The 19403-nt window shown below is 41.7% G+C and overlaps 1 protein-coding gene across 3 annotated transcripts in view; it reads left to right on the top strand.

Annotated features, from left to right (window-relative positions):
* The window catches only part of rptor (regulatory associated protein of MTOR, complex 1), a 183136-nt gene that overhangs the window by 100259 nt on the left and 63474 nt on the right, over positions 1-19403 (top strand). For all 3 annotated transcript variants that reach the window (XM_056371167.1, XM_056371166.1, XM_056371165.1), the window contains exons 9-11: positions 7563-7663; positions 9685-9829; positions 15690-15765. In XM_056371167.1, coding sequence (XP_056227142.1) covers positions 7563-7663; positions 9685-9829; positions 15690-15765 — 322 coding nt within the window. The remainder of the gene's footprint in view (positions 1-7562; positions 7664-9684; positions 9830-15689; positions 15766-19403) is intronic.

Raw genomic sequence — 19403 nt, 5'->3', positions numbered from 1 at the left:
AGAGCCTGAATTGTGGAGTTATTTGTCCTATGATGGTATGATGATGAATTCTAAATATCCAAATTGGATCTGATACAACATTTTTTGTTGTTGTTTACAAACAGGAAGTGAAGGGAGGGAATAACAATATACGATCAAAACCCACGGTTTAATGCAGATCTTTGGCAAGGTAACGTGATAGAAGTGCTGTCCCATCCCCAAACACTCACCAGGTGACGTCAGTTAAGTCTGTGAGGGTTCAGGGCTCAGGGTTGAGGGGGGACATTGGGATTGGGCCACTAACTATAGATAACAACTTCACACAACCCCACATCTAATAACCTGAACAATCACTTTAAAGGTCCATGTGTGTCCAACAGTCATGTGTCATTCAGTGTTACTCATCAAAATTGTTACCTTGAGCTCTCACAAAGGTGTTGAATCAATTTTCTGCTTCATAAAACATTAACAAAGCCAATCCAGCATTCTTTACACCTATGTTTACTTGTTACTTTTCCTTTGCTGCCTTTGCTGGTGCATTGCTGCACATCTTGTCGGTATTACCACCACCTGTAGATCAGTGGAACAGTATGAAACCATTGACACACAGGCAGGAGTGTGTATTGTGTCACTCGCATATTGTGTGTCCATGTTTGTGCTTGTATGTGTACAAGATAAACAAAAGCGGAACCCCCCTCATAGAAAGACAAAGTGCTACTAGAAGTCAGAAACCCCACAGGGAACCTTTAACTTTGTTTCCAGCGGCAGCAAGCAGCTGTTTCCAGGGACAAAGCTCTGATAAATCCACTGTAACTCACCTTCCCAATGTTTAAAGGCTGACAGACAATGTTAGAGACTAGCTGTTGAAAGTGGTATAGCTTTTAGCAGCCGGAGTCAGATATTTCTCTCAGGAGTTGGTGAGGGCAGAGATAAAGCAGGTCAGATGGACAAAAACACAACTCAGATGAAAGCTAAAGTTGCCCAGACATGTTCACTATAACTACTTTATAAAATTCCATCAATATCAGTGATCAGTGTTGTGTTTTTAGCTTACTCTGCTGTTTGTAAGTTAAAAAAAAAAAGAAATCCATTGATGCAGCTTTAACCTTTTAAGAGTTAACACAAGATGTCTACTCGCCGCTTAATGTAATCCAAAAGGATTTCACTATAACCTTACTGTAGCTACTGTTGCACAACTAGCACCGTAGTTCGTCAGCAGACTTTGTGGTATCCTAGCAACAACAACACCAAAATCACACCAGGTTGCTTTTCTTTGGAGGCTTCAACAGGGAGAGATGCAGGGCAGCTCGATATTGTTCAGGATCTGACACGAGTCTTAAATGTGTGGTCTCATGAAGTCGTTTTTTTTTTTTTTTTTTTTTTTTTCCTTTGTCATCATTTTGCTGTGTCCTGATTACACACGTGGGCATGAGCATGAGCAAACAGCTAATGGGCATTGCACTCACTGACCACTCACTGGACTCCTATTCACACCCTGAAAGGTCACACACAGTTGGAAACCATGTGTCGAACACTCATCGCCCTTGAAATATTACAAACATTTGTTGTAAAATGGATTCAGCATAATGTCAGTGTTGAGTAGTTATGCGCTGTTGATTTGTTTATTAGTTTGATCAATCCTCTTTCTCTGCTCCATCTGTGCACCCTTCTGTCTCTGCTTCCCACATACATCCAACACACATTCTGGCCAAATCCAATCACAATAGCCTTTGAGATAGGAGAGTCACGATGCTGAGCGCATGTGGATTTTACCTACATACAATATGCTCGATCTCTAGCAGGCTACATTATTGCTGTCTCCCTCACACTGTATTGCATATACTGTCTCTTTCGCACACACTCATCCCTTCTGTCTCTTTCATCTCACATGGGGCTGACAGGGGTTGATCCCTATTCACAGCCTCCCTCTGAGCATTGGCGGGCAGGGCTGACCCGCCTCCCCGGTGTCTGACACTGGCTGTGGTCCCCTCACTGGGGGGGGGGTCTCTGGAGTTAGACTCTATTTTCACTGAAGGAACACTATCACTGTTATGGAAGCATAGCATTTATACTCCAGAGGAGATACTTTAATGATCCCATAAGGAAATGCTCTATCCCCTGGCTCTACTTAGACGTCAGAGACACATTCAGCTACACAGCATCAACCCCCAAGGCGGTACAGATTTAGCTCTGCGCTCCAGATGATAAAAGAAACAACTTATCCTTCTTACAGAGGACTTCCTGACCCTGCTCACGTCTAATATCTTGTATCCACACATTCTCAGATTGGTTCTTTATCCAGCTGAGGATAGAGTGTTGGACATTAGGTGTTAAAAAGTACCTTTTATATTTCTTCCCCATCGGTATCCATGGCGTCAAACGTGACAGAAATAATCAGTGGTAACAATGGAGCCAGCTGAAGTACATGAGGTTTCATTTACTGACCAACGCACACGCCTGTTAAGGGTCCTACACAGCATGAAACTGATCAGCTGCAGTGGAGCCTTTCAAATATGGTTGTGTGATTTCATTAAAGGCTTTGTACTCCAGAGGAACAAGGCAGTTTTTAGACATAATACACAGTGCTCACACATTGTGAGTTTCTATGGCAGTTTGTGATGCTTTTTCCTGCAGTGGAAACTTGTCACCAGTCGTTGACGTTAGTTGGTTCATCAACTTACAGCTGGAGTGCTGGAGACTTTATTGAGTTCACACAATGCTAATTAAGCTCATCAGTGCCAGGTAAATGTATATATTCTGCAGTACACTGGAGTTTTAAATCTGGTGTCTGTGGTGACTTTACCGCGCTGCGTATCGGTAGCAACACGTTTTACGACAACCTGTGACTCTGCCAGAGCTGCACAGTGTTTTGTCGTCTATAGCTGTGTCCAGTTCAGGGGCCGCAGACTTTGGAGGCTGCATTTGAAAACCAATTGCTCCTGCAACTGCGGCTAAGAAATGCGACCTTCTTTTCCTGGGCGATGAAGGATCCACTCATTAGATCCTTCGTTGCCCAACATATCCCAAGATTCATTTCACGCCATTAATGAAAATAATATGGCAGCAAACAACACAGACAAAGAGCCTGAGGATTGGCTATTGGCTTTCAGCTCAGTTCAACAGAAAATCAGACCCTCAGGTTTTTGTGTGCTAGGTGACAGGAGCCATGCTTTGTGACACAACGCTAAAGGATAGGCACAGCTGGCACCGCAAAGCAAAAATCCTCTGTAGGCCAGAGTGTCTCATTTCGGTTCGGCCTTTGCGATCTACGATGGTTCTGTGTAGGATGTGGCCCCTGAACTGGGACACAGCCTATATGCACATTGTAAATATATCTGGAAGCTCAACACAAGAAGCCAACAGACAAATTCATTATTTTTGTGACTTTCATGACGTGACCCCCTTGCAACACAGTACAACATGCTGAAGGTTCCTTGTCATAACACGTGGGTAGGAACCTTTTAGTATGAGTTTTAGTGTTTCAGCAACCACCTCCCACAAAAAAATGTTTTTTCTGTGTTTCTGATCTTCAGCTGTCCTTCACTGTGAGTGAGATTTCACAGTCTGTCCAACACACTGAACATTTATCTGTTCATCTACCATCCATAACAGTAGTAACTTAATCAAAGATGCATAAGCATTTCTCAAATGAGTGTAAACAGGTGCGTTACAGAGAGCTCCCAAACCAACAAACTCTAATTCATGAGATGAATATAGCCCCTATGTAAATTAGGGCTGCACAATTAATCGAAATATAATGGAAATCACAATATGGCCAAGTGCAATATACAAATCACAGGAGCTGCAATCTTTATCGTTGTTAGCACCATAAAGATTGCAGTGCTAGAGAGATGCGCTGGCCTGCAAATCATACTCTCCAGATGTAAAGGAACATGTTTGTTTGGTACATGACCCAAAAACATGTTTTGTATTTTTTTTCCAGTGCAAATGAAAAGCAAAAACGACCACCACCAATCGTAATCGCTGTATCTGCCAAAACAAAAACTGTTTTTTTGCATATCGTTCAACCCTACTGTAAATATGAGTACAACTGGATAATTCATCACAAACTAAGTAGGTAAAATAAGAAATTCCAAGTATTTTTAATCAATGACACAAGCCTAAACATCCATCCATCCATCCATCCATCATTTTTCAATATATTACACTGGGTCCTGAGAAAGGATATGAACTGCTGAGTGTTCATCCTTACTGCTGACTTGCCAAACACCTCTGGCAAGCGCTCAAAGTGCTCAGGCGCTGACCGGCCCTCATGGTTATACAGTGAGCTTGTACCTGCCAGGAGCTTCACAGCTGCTATTATTTGTCACTTAGAGGTGGAGAATGGAGGTTTAGGTCAGGAGGAGTTCACACACTGTGTGTAGTTAGGAGTAATTTGTTGGAGGGCTGCTCGATTTCACCTAATTGTAAAGTTTTTGAAGTGGTTCAGCATTGAACAAGTTTTGTATTATTAGTTAGTGTTATTATTATTATTATTGTGTTTCTATTATTATGTTAGTGTTAACTCTGTACATCTGTGTGAAGACAAAGACATGCTTTTGGCAGAGCTCCAGTGCACTAGCTAATGATTATAAAACCACAGGGGAAACATAGTGTTTGGGAGTGACAGTGGGTGATGACATTCTTCTGGGATGGGGAGAAATTGGGAGAAAACATTTCAGGATGTCAATGTTGTACAATGTATGCAACCTTATTATTTTAGTCCACACATGAAGAAGTAGTGGTCATGGTTACAGTTGTTATTTTTTTCAAGTTTATTATCCCATTATAAAACAGATGTTGTCTCATGATAACAAGTTAATTATGTCGCTATCTTCTGGACACAAAAGAGATTGAGATAACGAGATAATTATCTCCACGAGATAATTGACGATACATGATGTTTATACAGCGGCATTAGCTTCACATGGAAACAGGGTGGAGTACTCTACATTATCACTGGGTGTGTTAATCAACCTTCTTTGTTACAGTTGTAACTGGCACCTATTATCTGAAGTCAGGTCGAACACGCCCAGGTTTGTGGATGCTGTATGTAGACAGCTGATTCTGAAAAGAACATTTTCAAAAAAAATAGAAGTTTCTGTGGTATTTATTGTACTACAGTGTTATTTATAATAATAAATGGCTTCTTAGTGACATATTCCATGTGAAGTTGCACTGGATTACACACAAAAACTGTTAACTACTGGACTTAAAAGAGACTCCATTAATAATAATATCTTAGGAAACACACCTTAAGTCTTTTTTCTTTTACAGGGACTGAAATAGCCAACCTCTTAATAGAAGAAATTACTGAAAAAAATGTTTATTCTGCTTTTCTACTCCGACCCAAACATTTCAATTTTAGTCATCACTAAATATTTTAGAAACGTTGCCATTTAATATCTTTCAAAATGTGTTACTGTGTAATAATAATTATAGTACTGATCATGATGATGGTAATAATAATATACTTATTTTTTCACCAAAGAAAGACTCTCACCCTCTGAGTTGACTGGGTGGTTGGCAGATGAGTGGAGATGTGGGCTGCCCTCTGATGCTCCCTCGGAGCTGCTCTTAATTACAGCATTAATGCAGGTTCAGTGCGCGTCACCCTGCACAGTGGCCTCAGTTAAATTTTGGCAGCAGAATGTTAACTATAAATTTTTGAGACGTGTTATTTTTTTTGTATTGAAGTCTGGTGAATCCTGGGGCTGCTGTCATTTGCTGGCTCTTTTTTCTTTAGTGGTCACATGGTGGCAAAGCTCTATGAGTTTCAAAATACAATCTGGGATCGTCTTGTTGGATTGATGATAAAAGATTTCACAGTGTTTCTCTCAAGTCTTCTCTTGTCTTTCACTTACACACATCCTTGTCCGTATGTAGAAATTTTAGCAGTAATGCTTTGAGTCGTAACTGTGCCTTCTTCCCTTTCTCCCACATTTTTTCTCATTAATTTAAAACATATTCCTCTCTTTTGCTTTACTCAGACACGGATGACTCACTCGTTCACATTAACTGTAATATCTGTGAGCCAGCAAGTGTTTGCCCTCAACCTCCCGTCTTCCCTCGCTGCTTAACATAGTGTTCATTAAAAGGCAGACAGTTAGGTGTAAAGGTAATTTTCTCGGTTTTGCTACAGTGATTACTGTCACATCATCTCGGGCTCTGTCTGCAAGAGTTTTCCCTGCTCTCATTTCCATGGTGCTCCCACTCTCCCGTCACAGAATAACTACAATCTGCTTTTTAAGTGCCAGACTACCAGCGGAGGAGTTTCTGTGAAATAAGATGTATGGTGCGCCGGTTTACACATCTAGTACACATAGATACACAGCTGTGTGAATACTGCAGTGTAGACATGCTCACTTAAGATTTAGGAAAAATGGTTCACTACTGAAGAAATCCTACAACGAAAATTAGATATTACATTAGACATATAGTATTAGATTTCAGTGATGAGATGTCGATCATCAGAGTCAAGAAAATGATAATGAATACGATAAAATCACATTTAATACACTAGTGGTGTATCAGTCTACAAATTTAACAAGACAGTACAAGATAGTGTCAGTGTAGGATATGAGATAGTATAGCTCAGTGCTTCAACAAATCATTTGCAAAACAGTTTAATTTTAGTGAAAAAATTTTATTCATAAAAAATATAAATAATGTTTATAAATGTTTTAAAATGAAATCATCTTCAGAAACTCACTTCATTTTTTTCTGGTATTAAGCTCTATCACTGTGATCAGCCAATGACAGGAACTTTTATATAGTTACTGACCGGACCACATCCTATACTTGTTTGCTATCACTGAAAAGAAGATAAGATAAAAGATAAAAATGGATAGCTGGTTATCAACAGGAAGAATTAAAAGGAAACAGAGTCAAGAGACAGATGTTGAATCGATAATTGATCTTCCCCCCGACCAAAAAAAAAGAAGATTCCTACATCTTTTTCCTACGTGTTTCAGTCCTGAATGTTTGTTTGATCATTATCATTAAAATAAAAAGTGATCAGAGAACGCATTATTTAGCCTCCGTATTGTTACGAGGTTGGATGTGAGCTGCCACAGATTCTGAAGTGGGCTATGAGTTGGAAAAGGTTGAGAACCACTGGTGTTGGTACATTACAGGGAAGATAATCACATAGAGATACAAACGATAATATTTTTATATTTTATTTCAAGTACATATAATGTTTCTCATGGCGTTAGTGGAGGGGCACCTACCTGACTCAAATCAGCACACATATTTATTCCTTTGTGCTCAAGTCTGTTCAGACAGCCCAGCTGAAATAGTTACCTCATGTCACCTGAAATGTCTCTGTATGTAAATCTGACATATAATCAAAGCAAACTCTGACATTCTTCCTCTGTCTAATATTTCTGTGTCTCAGTTCGTCGTTCATTCGTTGTGAGTCTCTCTGAGTCAGAGCCTAAGTGCCTGTAAATGTAAATTTCTTCAGATGTGTTGTGATAATGTTACTGAGCAGTTGCCACTTTGTGCTCTAAGTCAACTATGTGACATACAGTGAGCGTGGCTGACACGGCGCCATCTGTGTTATGTTGTGTTTGGTGCAGGATCCCTGGAAGGCTCAACGACAGACGCACTCCCCTCGGAGAGCTCAACTGGATCTTCACAGCCATCACTGACACGATCGCCTGGAATGTGCTGCCTAGAGGTGAGACTTCACACACACACACACACACACACTAACACACACACACACACACACACACACACAGGGACGCATACTTCAACTCGTATAATCACATAACAAGATTATTTTCCTACGATTAAAAGAATAATTCCAATTCACTGCGACTGTGGCCCTATCTTCAGAGCTTTGTCCCTCATTTCCATTAATCATGATCAGAGGTGCACCGTCAGGAGAGGCAGATACTTGGGGCTCCCAAGGGGAAAAGGGGCCCCTGAAAGACCCTCATATTGGCACATTTTGCGATGATTACTATAAACCCTCTCAAACCTCCCATAAAGACACTATACCATGCACTGATGATGTGTGCTGTAGCTAGCCTGCACCGAGTGCCTGCATGTGAGGGAATGAGGGAACAGCAACAATATTAGTGTTTCCCAATACTTTACATGTGGCCTGTTTAGGGGCATGTGGGGGTTTCTTTGATGGGTTACTTTACCTGGAACCCCCCGGTGTCTAGGTTTGCCACTGATTATGATAACACATCAATGTAATTTATGAATTTTAGAGCAGGGTGACTAGAAACAAAAGTGGTCAGCCAATTTACTAGTTGCTAAACCCCTCCCCCAAACAGTGATTGTCCAATCATAGCTGAGTAACCGTAACCCGCCTCTGCAGTGTAAGGAATGTATGAAACAGTTTCTGTATCTGCTCTATCACGAATATAAACTTCCCCTCTGTAGAGGAGAGAGCAGCAAACATTTTTCTTCTGGTGCTGCCGATGGAGGAAAGTCGTCTGAGCCACACTGAAGTTGGGAAACTGTTCTTTATAACATGTCCAGGCAATGATGAAAAATGAAATGACCCCTGTGTTTCAGCTCAAAGGAAGTCCAAATTATGGCACCTAATAAAAGCAGTGTACTAGTGAAGCATCAGCAGAACTAAAACTTCCAGAGCCTCCCCATTGGTTGCAAATAGTGAAGATGTTGATATAAAATGCCAAAGGTGCAGTAAGCGCAGGTTGGCTCCTCAAATTGAGATGAATTGTGTTTGGAGTGTCTTGCTGTGTAATTGGGGACATCATTTTAACCAGAATTTAGCAGCCAGAAAAATGAGTCTGCTCACACACGCACGCACGTCGCCGCTAACCATTCCCCACAGACACAGCTCGCCCAAATGAAAATACACACACACTCTTCTTTTTTGACATGTATTTACCTTTTGCCTGAAGCATGTATTCTCTAAGTCTCTCACTGTGCTCACCTGTCCCTTGCATGCAACACACATGCACAGACACACACATGCATCCGGCACACACACACGGAGGCACACTCAGACACACTCAGACTTTGCTGAGACAAACTGTACCCCAGCTAGAATAGCAATGTGACAATGCTGATGGCTGCCAAAGCCTTTTAAACCCCCAGGGCTCTGCTGTTAATGAAGCAGCCCACATCAGAGAGAATCCCTGTAATGAAGGCACTGCACACCTAATCCAACACACACACTAATTCAAACACTTCAACATTTAAACAGCTCAACACTAACAGCAGGCATTGGATTTGTCAGACACTGTCTCTCATAAAGTACTTCACTCACACACACACACACACACACACACACACACACACTCATATTTGCTTCCTCACACAAACAGGGGAATCACAATCATAAACCAGAGAGATTGCCATGGGATTGGCCTGGCCCCATTAAGTGAATTAGTGAATACATTAATGAGTTGATGAAAATATGACCACGACACATTGCTTTAATCTGCATCTGGCTGTCCTCTGTATTCTGCCAGCATAGACACAAACCACTCTGTTTTCCTCCAAACTAGCTGCTTTGCTCCAATTCACCTTCTTTCTTTTGCCCTTGTTGATTTCCATTCACTCATTAAGCGCACAGTTTTCCTCACATGTATCTTTATCTCTATCTCTGTGTTCATTTTATTCACCCGACGCCCCTCTTCTGTCTTCGACGTGATGGATCATGTCTGTTCTCCCTCTCTCTCTCTCTCTCTCTCTCTCTCTTTGTGTCTTTAGATTTGTTCCAGAAGTTGTTTCGTCAGGACCTGCTGGTGGCCAGCTTGTTCCGCAATTTCCTATTGGCAGAGAGGATAATGAGGTCATACAACTGTACGCCGGTCAGCAGTCCCCGTCTGCCCCCGACATACATGCACGCCATGTGGTAAGACGCATGAAGACGGAGCTGAGAAGGCTTGTCATGCACACAGATGTTACACAGATGTTACACAGATGAAGACACACAGTTAAAAAATGAGCAGACTTCCCAACAGATACATTATTTCATTAGACCAGAGACATGTACAGTTAAGGTATGTATATTTAATGATTTTAAGTGGTTACTAGAGAGATTAAGAGATGCTATCAACCTGGTCACTTCCGCACAAATGGCAGATCTGCCTCCAGGCGTATTTACCCAAAAGCTATGGGCTTGTTTATTAAATTAAACTCCTCTCTGAAACTGTTTTCCACTCAAAAGTACAAATGTACTTTTTGTTTTTGTGACTGTTTTGTTTGGTTTTGTAATTTTTCTTATTACCATAAGTCATTGGAAAAACAGACCATGTTTTGGCACAGTGAGATAATTCCAGCTGCTCTGCAAGAGGGTTTCCAGAGCTTAAAAGAATACCCTTAACATTCATGGAAATATGCTTTCATACCTACAATTAGATGAGAAGATTGATAGAATTTTTAGTTGTGTGCATTCACTACAGATCTTTGTTTAATGCAGGTTTAACCTAGCTCCACAGAAACACTGGCAGCAGCAGTTTGTTTCATCAGAAGTGCCTTCAAACAGCTCCAAAGTTGTTATATTCTGTTGTTCACATTGTATCTTGTGGACTTTGCATGTTGTTACGACCCCAAGCTGGTCTAAGGGAAAGGGGGGTTAAGTAGCTAAGTTGCTAAGTAAAGGTGGCATGGAGTTTGTGTTGACAAATGGAGCTTTTTAATCACACACACACATACAGGCAGGCAGGTCCTCAGGTTAAACCAGCAACTTGAGGAGGGAGGATCCAGAGTTGAGGCCTACTGAGCCTGAGGAGCAGCACAATAAACAAACACTTTACACACAATTACACTCACCTCTGAGGGGAATGAAACAATGGGAAGAGAAAACAAGACGCTGATTTAACAAGGAGGTAACTTATCCGTTGGAGCTAATTACAGCTTATCAGTAGTCCTGTCCTAACAGTGCGGGTTGCTGGCTTCACACACACACGCCCACGCACATACGCATACACATACCCGGGTCTCAACAAAACCCAGGTGAGTCTGAGATGTTTTTGATGGCTAGCTGGTTGCCAAACAAAGGAGAAAAAGTTAAGCTAAGGAAGTAGGCTCTCGTTCAGCACAAGATCCTTTACACTCGTAGAATAGCTACTCATGCAATGTAATACACAGCCACTGATCTGTAAGTAAATGGTCCGTCAGGGCCACCGCATGTGTTAATGCAACACTACGCTGTAAATAAGTTTCAAAATAAGAAAAATGCAAAATTTAAGATTTTCCCCATATTTATTCTAAATAAAAAAAAAAATGAAATGGTTTAATTACTTTCACAACTTCTCAAAATAAACAGTGTGAGGAAGTGTAAGCCAAAGCACGTAGGTGTTTTTATTTGCTTCTGTCCTGTAGCATATGCACACACCTCGCTTATGCTAAGTATAATTTCCATGATTTTGTTTCTCTGTTATTTTGTGTGTTGCTTTCTGCCTCGTTCAAAAGACGGTTAGAGCAGTGTCTTCACTGACAGCAGTGTCAGTCGCTGTGATTGACAGGTCGTACACAGAACAGGGGCATTGCTATTGCTTTAACCACCCACACTCATTTAACCTGCGGCTGAATATGTCCACCTTTGATTGAAAGCGGCGATATAACACCTGTTCTCTGAGGGGTATTAAAAGAGTTTGTGGGACACGTTAGACATCTCTGACTGCGGTCGCTGTGGCAGATTTGGGTTAAAAACAGCGGCACCGCAAAAGGGAAACCAGACCACACAAAAAACAGTCGTTCATGGAATTATTTCACTCACACAGCTTGAAACTTGAGCCTGAGGTTGTCACAGTGTTTTACAGTTTCTTTCATCTTTCATTGATTTGTCCTCCATGTATTCTCATTACTAGTATTGTATAGACACAAAAGGAGGTGCTGTGAAGCCTCTGTGTTGTCCATTGACTTTACATGCTTCTCCAAACTGTGTAAGATCATCATCTACCTCCCTTTAGTTACACAAACACTTCTTCCACTATCTGTTGTTTCTCTTCTTGGTCTTCTATAAATGCCTCCCTCCATCTCTCCCACTCATTATCTGGCTCGTGTTGGAAAAAAAAAAAGCCGCTCCCTCACTCTGTTTGCCTCGAGGAGCAACTTCTTGTGTAACACCCTGGCATCATTTACTGTAAAGAATACTGCTCCTTCCTCCGTGAGCAGGCAGTAGTCTTTCTTTATCGCTCGTACAGGCCCATTATTTTAGATTGTGGATACATTGCACTGTTTACCACCGAAGACATTGGGTGTTGCACTTTGTTTCACACCAGCACATGCAGTATTAAGCAGGGCAGAGTAACGACAGTACGATGTTTTAAAAGCGCAGGAAAAAATACTGAGAGAACAATAAAAAAGCAAAAGTGCCAGAGAGAGAAGGCGAGTAGAAAAATAAAATAAAAGTTTGGATCAGCGGTGGGGGGGGGGTAGAGGAGAGGAATTAAGCGATTTGGGGGCTCACTGATCGATGTTTGTGTCCCAACACAAACAGCAATTGTTATTCAAATGGAGCAGAATAAGGGAGAGCAGATAAACCCAAGGCTGATTACTCCCTTGTGGACAGTTTCAGTGTGGGAGTGAGCGTGGGTGTGTGTCTACTTTTATGTGTGTGTGTGTTTGTGAGTGCGCGTCGCTGCACCATTTTCTGCAGGCAACAGGGAAAAGAGCTTAGTCAGCCGCCAACTGGTTCCCTACACTCCTCTCTGTTGTCGACTGTGCCTTCAACACACACACGCACGCACGCACACACACACACAGACACAGGTTGGGCGATCAGCTACTCATTTGTATTGGCAGGCATCACCCGACTTAATGCTGTCATCTCAAACAGTGCAGCAGCTTCTTCCCTGTGATCGTGTCTTCGCTGATTAGACTGCTCTATCTGCTTGTTTCCTCGTTGGATTACATAAACGCAAGCATGGATGATTGTTTGTTAGTAATATTTCCACACAGATTCCATTTCACAGTTTCTTCAAGTCATGAAACCTAAAGAAATACCTTTTCCATTCTTCCTGCTCGGAGAATATTATTTTCGGGGTGACCTGTATTTGTGTCGTATTGATTTTGTGCAGCCAAAAGGTTAATTTGCCCCTCAAATACTTTCATTGATTACAGGAAAATGTAAAGCCTTACAGTAGGATTTCATTATGTTAGTAATTTCTTGTTTCTGTCACTGCTTAAAAATTTACCATGACACGAAATGGGTAAGAAAATGATCATTTTCTAAAACCCAGCTCTACCTTCAGCTGTTAAATATTTTTAAATAAAATTTTTTGGGATTTTTTTATTGCGTCTAAAAATAAAAAAAGGGAAAAAAAGAAACGATAATAACTTAAATCAAAAGGCACAGAGTAATACAGAATCCCCAAAAAAGAAAGGAGCTTATCGAATCAAATTAAGACGCCATTATGTCAACTTCATTTTTTACAGCATTTTACAACAGGACTGTGCAGCAGCACAGGAACCGTCACTTCATCAAGTAGAAAGCTCCGACTATATGACATTCAGAGAAGGAAGTGTGTAATGGAAGGACAATTTGCTTATCAGCAGGTAATCAAGCTAACACAATATGATCAAGTCTTCTTAAGGCACTGTCATGGACAATTTGAATTGAGACTGTGTAATGCAGTGTTGAGCATAATGGCAAATGCTAAACCGTAGTGTAACAGTAGCATTAATAGGAAGAGCCCTTAAGTCAGCCACCTCGTGTTAGTTAACGATTTTGCTAAGAAAGGTTGTATCAGCGAGATCCCTGTTTGCAGTAATGTATGCAGGAAGAGTGTGTTTTATTGCTGATCATCTCAACTTTTAATTTGAAAGTGGAAGACTGGGTTATTTCTCTCAGACGTTACATAATGTCATGGAACACACCTTGTTCCGCAGTTTGCATCAGAAATTCATCTTGAAATTATAACTCAGTCACTTCTGAACACAGACGTGACACACATATTTTTAGATTCAGGGTGAGTTACACTTCTCAGCAATATTATTATCATCAATTACCAAGGCAAATAAATATCCATAAATCTGCTTAGAAGTCATAGAAAAAAGGCTAGGGCTCCATATAACTAATAAAGTAATTTAGTGATAGTTGTGTGTACATCCATCGGTACAATGTAAACAGGCCCACCTGGATTCAGCATCCAACTTTGTAGGATTTGGTTTCTCTGAGTGTTTACCTGAAGTCTGCTGTATTTTTGTTTGTTCGCTCAGAAAACAGCCTTTCCTCTGATTGACTCACCGACCTGTTACTACCAGAGCTCCAGAGAGAAGCCTGAGAGAGGAGATGTAAAGCTACATTGAGATGGTTTTTGGTTCCTAAAACTACAAATATATCTCTTATTCTAGATAACAAACATGTAATAAATCACCAGGAAAGTGTAAAATATGGGCCCTTTAACCACCATACCACTGCTTATGAGATGTTGTACTCCTACACAGCGGGCCCACCAAAGGATTACTGCTTCCAAACTTTTCCTTCTAAAATCTCAAATCTCTACCATGAAACTAAGATGAAAACAAGCATTTATCATATGCTCTGCAAATAATTAAAAAAATTGAAAAAGTAACATTCGAAATGCTGTACCGGTATGTGCATCTACAAGTATACCTCTTCTTTTAAGTTTAACTCTAACCCAGTGCAAAATGACGAGCACCTGTTCCTAACAATGCACTAATGTGTGTTTCTACAGCTGGAGGACTAAATGTTTTTCCTGCCACAGTGGCAGCTGAATTTATAAATTCTCCCGTTTAGCCTGAACTTGTAGCAGCTGACACGACTGCTGGGATAAATTGCCTTTTTGTTGAATTTCAAAACCACCTGCTATAATTTACCTCTCAGTTTACTGATAGCACAGCAAAGCTCCTGTGCTGTATCTTTTCATGTTGCCCATACATGACAGCAGTGGATCCATTGTGTCATGGTATAACAGAGTTGCACTCTATTATGTCACTCTCAGCTAATGGGCAAAGCTGTTTAAGCAGCAGAGCGAGTCTCAGAATGAATGAACTCGGTGTCACTCATTCAGCATCACATTACATCGCAGCGCGTCGACTGGGAACATGACTCAACCCCTAACTTGTGCTAACCGAGAGGAAAAAGCCCCGTCGAGGCCCTGAGCTCAATTTGCTGCAAGAAAAAAGGAACCGGAAAGTGGAAGGAAAGAGAGACAGGCAGAGAGAGAGCTGTGATGAGGTTTGATCTGAGTTACACAACCCCATGAATTAGATATGATGACCATGAGAGAAGAGCTAGTGTTTAGAAAGGGATTAAAGGCTCCTCGCTGCTCTCGCCAGGACCTTCGGCCGGGAATTTAAAGAGGTGTATGTGCACAGTGAAGAGAGGGAGGGAGAAAATGTGTGCTGAGGAAAATGAGTTTGAGTGGAGTGGTTGAAAAGAATAAGCCGCGACCAAGGACTTAGTGCTGGGATGCTTTTTGTTTTTTCACTTTGCTTTAGGTCACAATGAGAAGGTTTCAGTTAAAGTGCAACAGGTCTGTGTGGTTCTGGGGATGTTCCTTATGATGTACAGTATGTTGTTATTCTAATGAGGTGTGTGTGTGTGTGTGTGTGTGTGTGTGTGTGTGTGTGTGTGTGTGTGTGTGTGTGTGTGTGTGTGTGTGTGTGTGTGTGTGTGTGTGTGTGTGTGTGTGTGTGTGTGTGTGTGTGTATATGTGTGCGTGCGCGTGTGTGTGTGTGCGTGCGCGTGCGTGTGTGTGTGTGCGTGTGTGTGTGTGCGTGTGTGTGTTACCTCTCTGCAGGCAAGCATGGGACCTGGCCGTGGACATCTGCCTCTCTCAGCTGCCTACCATCATCGAGGAGGGCACCGCCTTCAGAGTAAGTGTGTGTGTGTCTTAGAGAGAAAAACAAACACTGAGACTTCTCCAGTTTCACTTTAAAGTTGCTCCATTTAACTGTGTGTCTGTGTGTGTGTGTTAGTGGTTATGGGATGTCCAGCTTTGATGGATGGCTCTTATCTTGGATCTGTCCACCACTGATGCTCATAAACCTCACACAGTTCTTGTTTGCACTGCAAGTTCTCCACCACCAACATCTACTGCATCTCTATTAATCTCTCAAACCCACACACACACACACACACATTCCCAGTGGATTACATTGTAAAATGTCATGTCTAATAATTCAAGTGTGAGTGTTAAATAAATAAAAAAAATAGCCACTGAAACCACTGGCCCTGCATTTTCAGCCACTGGTGTGTTTATTGTTATATTTACTGATGTGGCAGGGGACTGTGATGGAGATGCTGAGCGTAATGGAAACACGGTGTGAGAAGCTGATGATGACTGAAAATATCTGGGTCAACACGAGACAGATGTGTGTGTTTGTGTGTGTCGCTAGATGCTGAACAGCCAAGACAGCAGCGACGTGCTCTCTAATTCAAACTAATCAGAAAAGTCAACAGAGAAGCTGCTTTTCCTGATGTTAGCACTTTTCTCTCTGGGCCTTTTTCCGCTCCTTCACCTGGCCTTCAGAGGTGGGCATATCCTCCATCACTCCCCCGGGAGCAGTTTTCCGTCCTCACTCCTCCGCTACTTTCTCTTGCACTCAGGCCGAAAACACTTACCAGCACCATAATTGAGCCTCTGAGGACTACTAAAGGAGATCTTCCCTCTCTGTCTTGCTCTGTGTTTCAGGAGCCTTTAATTCCTCTCTGATGCGCCTCAACTGTTACAAATTCAGCTTTATTCTCTACTCTTGGTAATTAATGAATGTTGGCAATATTTTATCACTCTATCTCACACTTATCTACTCTCAACCGCCCTTCCCCCCAAGCTTTTTGTTGCCTCAGGGTAACAGTGAGCTATGTGTGTATGAAAAACACCAAGAAAAGTTAGGTTTCACACTGAATTAATTGAAAACAAGCAGAAACCACTTGTTTAAGCTTCTCTCTGTCGGGAGAGTTGCTGTTGGTCAGGAAACTTAAAATCCAGTATGTTTGAATAGCTTTTCTCTCCTGTGTTTTTTTTTTTACTTCCACCCAGTTCCGCCTTGTACCTAAATATATACAAAATGCTGTTCGTACGATCATAAATGGCAAATATGAATCATTCTTGGTTTAAGAAATAGAGTGTGTGGTTTCTGTGTGTTGGCTCCTGAGCGGTGAAACCTACAGAACTTCCTCTTAAACCTGAGTGTGGGATCTAAATTCCCTGGCTGTCAATGCTGCTCAGAGACACTAACCAGGTCCCTGTACACTGTTCTCCACGTGTTGATCATCGTCGGTGTGTATTATGCGTATATGATTCTGGTTTATATGATCAGGGATCATTGTTTTACATGATTTTACATCTCAGTCACTGAATATGGTATTTCCCTGACATTATTGTTATCAATTTGCATTTTGAGAGGGAGAGTAGATTCTTTCATTGGAGTCGTCTTTAATTATTACATTACCATGCGCTAAGAGCAATAAGCTTAACAAGCAGCAGGGAATGTTTTGCAAATGTCTTTTGCCCTGGGTGTTGTGTCTCAGGCTACATACTATACTGGGGGGGTGGTATTTTATTGGTGATGCAGCTTGGGTATTTATGTAGCCTGAAAGACTGCAGGCACTACTCAGGGCAGAAATTAGTTCCTCCACTCTCTCTACGTTATTTTGGTAGAAAATAAATACTCCATTTCCTGGAAAAAATAAACCTCATAAGGAATAAAAAGTCTGTTCAGTCCGTTTTTGTACATTTTCAGTCAGCAGCATCAGTCCTGTCACTACAGCACAGGTAAAGTAGGTTTCAGCAATGAGCAAAGGACAATTAAAAAGAAATACACACATCATATTTGGATGAACAAATTATTCAAGTTGAAAATCTTTACTGATGTTCATTGTGTAATTTGTTTAGAACAAAATGATGTAACAACAGTCAGTGGAAACCAAAATCCTCAACCCACTGAGGGCTGGATTCACAATCACACTAAATATCAAAGTGAAAACTTGAAATCACAGGCTGATCGTACTTGCGTGAATTTCATCATGGGAACTCATAATGTGACTCAGTAGTGTGTCTGGCCCCCGTGTGTCTGTATGCACTCCCAACAACGTCTGGACATGCTCCTGATGAGTCGGCGGATGGTGTCCTGGGGGATCTCCTCCCAGACCTGGATCAGGGCGTCAGTGAGCTCCTGGACAGTCTGTGGCGGTACTTGGCAGCGTCAGATACGTAACGTCCCATAGGTGCTCAACTGGATTTAGGTCATGGGAAAGTGAGGGCCAGTCAATGGCATCAGTGCCTTCATCACCCAGGAACTGCCCACACACTCTGGCCGCATGAGGTCAGGCATTGTCCTGCACCAGGAGGAACCCAGAGCCACTGTTCTGGTGTTCTCTGGCGATGCCAATCGATCTGCACAGTGTGGGCTGTGAGCACAGGTCCCACTAGAGGACGTGGGACCCTCATGCCACCCTCATGGAGTCTGTTTCTGACAGTTTGGTCAGAAACATGCACACCAGGAGCCTGCTGGAGGTCATGCTGTAGGGCTCTGGCAGTGCTCCTGTTCCTACTCGCACAAAGGAGCAGGTAGCGGTCCTGCTGCTGGGTTGATGCCCTTCTTCAGCCCTATCCAGCTCTCCTATTGTAACGGCCGGTCTCCTGGTATCTCCTCCATGCTCTTGAGACTGTGCTGGGAGACACAGCAAACCTTCTTGCGACCTCAGGTATGGATGTGCCATCCTGGAGGAGCTGGACTACCTGTGCAACCTGACAGGCTGCAGGTGCTGCCTCATGCTACCAGTAGTGACAAGGACACTAGCAAAACACAGAACGAGACAAGAATCAGTGAGGAAGGATCAGGAGATGTAAACCACATGTAAAACCTTTCCTTTTCTGGGGATTGTCTTGCTTTTGCCTCTCCATTGCACCTATTGTCACTTTCATTTGCACCAAAACAGGTCATTGGTGATTCACAAACACTTGTGCTTCCTAAATGGCCAGATTGATATCCCTGAAGTTTAACTGACTTGGTGTTCTACTGTGATGATTAAGTGTTCCCTTTTTTTTTTTTTTTGAGCAGTGTACATTACTTCATCATACTTTCATATTTTTATCTGAAAGAGATATTAAATTTTATTCTAAATTTTAAAAAGTCTTGACTTTAACTTGGTCCTGATTTAATCATATTTTCATTTACAGTTAATATTCTCCTAAATCTGTAACGCACAGAACTCTTTGTAGTAAAGATGCTAATACAACATTATCTATCATAAAGTATCACGTCTCTATAAAGGAAACGAAACATGGTTTTACAGAGATCTACATTCCCACATTCCCACTCCAAAATACAACATTATACCAGGATTTAAGATGTAGTAAATACACAGGCTCAACCTCCGAGCTAGACCTTCACCCAACTATACAGCTTTTTTGTTCATGTACTACTGAGTTTGTGAGTGTGTGTGTGTGGAGTTATTAAGCTTTAATTATGCACAAATTAATTTCGCTGTCCAGCTGAGAAGTGTTGAT

Source organism: Seriola aureovittata, chromosome 3, assembly GCF_021018895.1.
Source record: "Seriola aureovittata isolate HTS-2021-v1 ecotype China chromosome 3, ASM2101889v1, whole genome shotgun sequence".
In the NCBI taxonomy this organism is placed as follows: domain Eukaryota; kingdom Metazoa; phylum Chordata; class Actinopteri; order Carangiformes; family Carangidae; genus Seriola; species Seriola aureovittata.
Note: the sequence above shows the minus strand (reverse complement) of the source record. Positions and strands in the feature narration are given on the sequence as shown.